General features: G+C 33.0%; 2 protein-coding genes across 2 annotated transcripts; one reads left to right on the top strand and one right to left on the bottom strand.

The window, feature by feature from the left end:
• Nucleotides 1-234: 234 nt before the first annotated feature.
• On the bottom strand, nucleotides 235-858 carry LOC113305691. Its single transcript, XM_026554706.1, has one exon. The coding sequence runs from the start codon at nucleotides 856-858 to the stop codon at nucleotides 235-237; it is 624 nt and encodes a 207-aa protein (XP_026410491.1).
• A 1,759-nt stretch (nucleotides 859-2,617) lies between these two features.
• LOC113305690 lies at nucleotides 2,618-3,001 on the top strand. Its single transcript, XM_026554705.1, has one exon. It carries the CDS (start codon nucleotides 2,618-2,620, stop codon nucleotides 2,999-3,001), a length of 384 nt encoding a protein of 127 aa, XP_026410490.1.
• Nucleotides 3,002-4,413: the final 1,412 nt, after the last annotated feature.

Raw genomic sequence — 4,413 nt, 5'->3', positions numbered from 1 at the left:
AATAGACATGGAAACTATATTCGCCTCTAATGGACCTTCTATCTATGTGTCCCTATCTATTTATATGACAACAATTGTTTCCCAAAATCATAGACTGCTAGATGATGATGAAGTGATGCTACTTTGAATTTCGTAATCATGATGAACATATCCCTCCAACAGTATATCTACTAATCATTTTTGTTGTTTCAAAATGAGAATTAATGATCTAATTAATTTATTATATATATATAATCACATAGAGAATGCTAATGGCAATTCAGATTCATGAGAACCAACAAATAAAGAAGCTCCTTCACCATTACTAGACGAGGACCTTGTTGGGCCAATACGTGACGATAATCCACCATCACCTTCGCGATCTAAATCTGAATCCCGATCGTCATCATCAAGTGATTCAACCCCATCATCATTATTATCGTCCTCTTCATCACCAACTACGGTTGCACCACCAAATCGAACATGTCCAACACCACCATTATCGGCCCCGGGATTAGACTTCGTCGATGATCTCGTAGATGTTGATGCACCACTTGTTCTTCCCCCATTACCATTTGAAACTACTGGTGCAACCTTGTTATTGTTATTGTTGTTGTTGTTTTTGTCGGAATTTATGGATCCTAATACAAGTTTCTTTAAACAAGAATAAATTAAGGTAAAAAGCCAAAAAATCCAAGGGATACCAACTAAAATCATCCCAGCAGCAGGATACCATGCAGAAGATTCTGATTCAGGAAGATGTATGTACAACGCAAGAAAGACACCACCAGCTACTATACAAGAAAATAGTACACATGACACCAAATAAATTCTTGCATCTCCTTGTTTTTTTTCTTGTTGTTGTTTTGTTAATGCCATTAATGGAGACCTTGATCAAAACAAAATTCCTTCTTTCTCTGTCTCTTTTTTTCCCTCACCTTGGGTTTGAGTTGCAGAGAGGTGGTGGATGCGTATTGTGAGGTATCAAATGGTGGGGAGTAAGAAGCGTTTAAGGTTGTTAATAATTTGTTTGTTTGGTCATTCAACTCTTGACACATATCTTACCTTGTTTAACCATAACTAACCTAATATATTCCTTTCATATTTCATCTTTGCTAATTAAGGAAACCAAATAGTTAAATATCTAAAAAAAACTAAAAAGGAAGAGAGAATTAAGGATGTGATCTTTGATTCTATCTCTTAAAATATATTCTCACATGTAATAATAATTAAATAATTATAATCCTTTGGTACTGATGAGGGGATGATAAAAATGTACCCCAATTATGTACTTATATTATTAAGTTGATGGAAATATTCTGAAGAGCTTAATCAATATATTTTCTTTTTATTATTTTAGGATTTATTATTTTTCAGTTACAAAATTCACTTTGAATTTTATCTGCGTTTTTCAAATATGTAAAATGCAAACATATATGCCAAGACTTATCAGTTTATGTAATAATGATGTTATAGGTGTTGCTATACCAAGACTTATTATTTTTAGTTTTGTTTAGTCTCGTTTCATGAGGCCGTCTTATAAAAAAATAATGCAAACATATATGCTAAAAATAGAAATTCAGATTGTGCAAAAAATATTACGTAAAATATTATATGTAAAATAAAGATTTAATTTATCTTTAAACATTTTAAGTATTTTATTTTGTAATTATTAAAAATGAAATATGAAAGAAATATATGAAGTTAATTATGGTTAAACGATGTAAGACATGTGTCAAACGCTGATACAAAACACGGGAATGGATTCTATGGTACAAACGATCAACGCCCTCTTGGATTCTTTGTGGGAAAATTAATAATGTCCAAATTTCTAGGTATTATTTGTCGAATAGTTAAAAATTTCGAGGTATATACGCACCAACTTTGCAATACTGAGAGTACGCTTTAACACTGTGGATGAACATTGTTTCGCAGTTGATTGATGAAGATACTAAGTCTTGGAACCTTCCAACTTTGAATGCTCGTTTTGATATTAACACTGTGGATGCTATTCCTAAAATTACAATTCCTTTTAAATGGGAAGAATTGTCTTAGATGGAAACCAAGCTCAAATGGTGAATTTTCAATCAAACCAGGCCATAAAGCTATTCTTAGTAGTAGGAACCAATAAAATGGATTTAGTAACTCAGTTCCTATCTCTTGGAATCATTTTTGGAAATCTAAACTTATATCCTTCGCTTTCTGTGGAGGTGTTTACAAAAAGGTCTCCCATAGGGATATAATGTGCCCATTTTGTAATTTTCACACTGAAAGCATGCAACATATTTTTCTGGACTGTACTTTCTCTAAAAAAGTGTGGAATGCTATTGATCCTACTCTTATTCATGTTATTACTAATGTTGCTATTCATGAATTGCTTTGAAACTTGTTCCAAGTAAGTAATCAACTTGTTAATATTGAATGTGTTCTCAAATGGTTTGCTTTTATTACGTGGAATATTTGGAAATGCATGTGCAAGAAAGTATTTGAGGTTCAGCAGGAAAATCTTAGTCAAGTTGTCCGCTTAATTAAAACTGACTAGGTGGAATAGAATAGAGTGGTTATTTCAAACAATACAAATGTTATCCCTAGTATCATGCAAACCACTAGAGAATGACAGAAGCCTAATAATCCATTTATGAAGATAAACTGTGATGTTGCTTTTGATGATCTTACTAAGTCTGTAGGTATTGGACTAATAGGTAGGTCTTTTACAGGTAGTGCGGATGGAGCTAGATGTTGCAGGACTAAAGCATTAGATCCAGAACAGGCTGAAGCAAAAGCACTGCTGGAAGCTGCATTAATGGCAAGGCAAAAAGGGTATCGATATGTGCATATAGAGGGCGATTGTTTAAATGTTATTAGTGCTTTAAATGATAGATCAAAAGCAATAACATGGACCACAAGAAACTTGATAACTGACTATGGAAATGTTTTAAATTCTTTTGATAGTTGGAAATGCACTCATGTGCTTAGGGATGTTAACCATGTTGCACACAAGCTTGCAAAACATGGAAAATAAATAATCTATGAGAAAGAATTGTCGAACTCCTTCTCTGCTTGGATACTACAGTGTATCCATAAGGATGATTCTGTGTAACCTTTATTTGATCAATAAAATTCCTACTTTTCGTATTAAAAATAAATAAATATGCTTAAAGTTTCAAAATTTTGTGTAACCTTCTTTTATCACATTTTAAATTTATTTTCTACCTTATTTGTTCTTTTTCTTTCGCAAACTTATTTATACAAGTTCCTAATCCAATGCGTACAAAACACATAAAGTGTGGCTTGTTAATTATATATTTGTTATTATATATTATGGTTTCGTTTTGATATGTCGCGTACGTGGTTCATGAGAAATATAACAATTTGCATAAATTTTTCGGCCGAATCACTTTGGGTTGTTAAGAAAGGCAGGCCGATAATGAAATTAAATTTGGCTCATAGTTTAATATGTGATTTTGAAAAGTTTTCTTCAAATTGATTTATTTTTTAAAATTATTTCATATGAAGATACCGTGTTTAGTACCCTCACAAGGTTTTAGATGTTTGCTGATGGGTTAAGAAGGAATGACTGTTGCAATTGAAACCCTTATTAATTCAGGAATGATGGATGAATACAGGAGTTGTGTACATGGAAGTTATAGCTCAAGCTTTGGTGGCTGGGATTTTGAACAAATTATGGCATGAGCATGAACCGATTATGGAACTGTGTTGCACCATGATGGTGCAAAGAACTGAAGGCCTAAGCAAATCAGTTGGTTAGATGACTAGCTCTTTGACTCAACCTAACCTGGATGAGTTGACTCACTGGTCTGACTTGACCAGTTGACATTGACCGGTGACTGACTTGACTTTCCCGGTCACCTTGGGTGTTTTCCGGCACTTTTTCGGCTGGATTCCTGCAGTTTTCAGCTACCAATTTTGATCCAAAATACCAGAGAAGTTATTTTGACACTTGAGCTTGGTGGACCACCTAGAGATGGACTTTGAGAATACTTGACCTAATTTGAGGTGTCAGAAAGTATCCTTTTGGGAGAAACATATAAAAGAGAAGATTTTCTCTTTCTATAGAGATCTAGCAACCTGTCCCTTAGGGAGAAACATATAGTTTTTCATATGATTTTATTCTTTTATTTTGATATGATTTCCAAAAATACGTGTAGCTAGTTTTCTTATTACTGGTTAAAAATTAGTTTGTTTTCATAAAACATGATTTGGTTTAATGAATTAGTTTTGTGTCAACTTTATTGTTCATGATTATCTATAAACTGATTATGGGTTGATGTAATGCCCACTTTTCTGGATTTTTTTAAGACACAATCGTTCTTTATTTGCCTCATATACAAACCGATTATGATAAGGTAGTTGTTTCCAAGAATTCTAAGTTCACAATCAGATTATACATGCCTACATATACTCCGATTTTTG

Source organism: Papaver somniferum, chromosome 8 (assembly GCF_003573695.1).
Source record: "Papaver somniferum cultivar HN1 chromosome 8, ASM357369v1, whole genome shotgun sequence".
Taxonomy (NCBI): domain Eukaryota; kingdom Viridiplantae; phylum Streptophyta; class Magnoliopsida; order Ranunculales; family Papaveraceae; genus Papaver; species Papaver somniferum.
The sequence above is the reverse complement of the archived record's forward strand: the minus strand, read 5'-3'. Positions and strand labels throughout refer to the sequence as shown.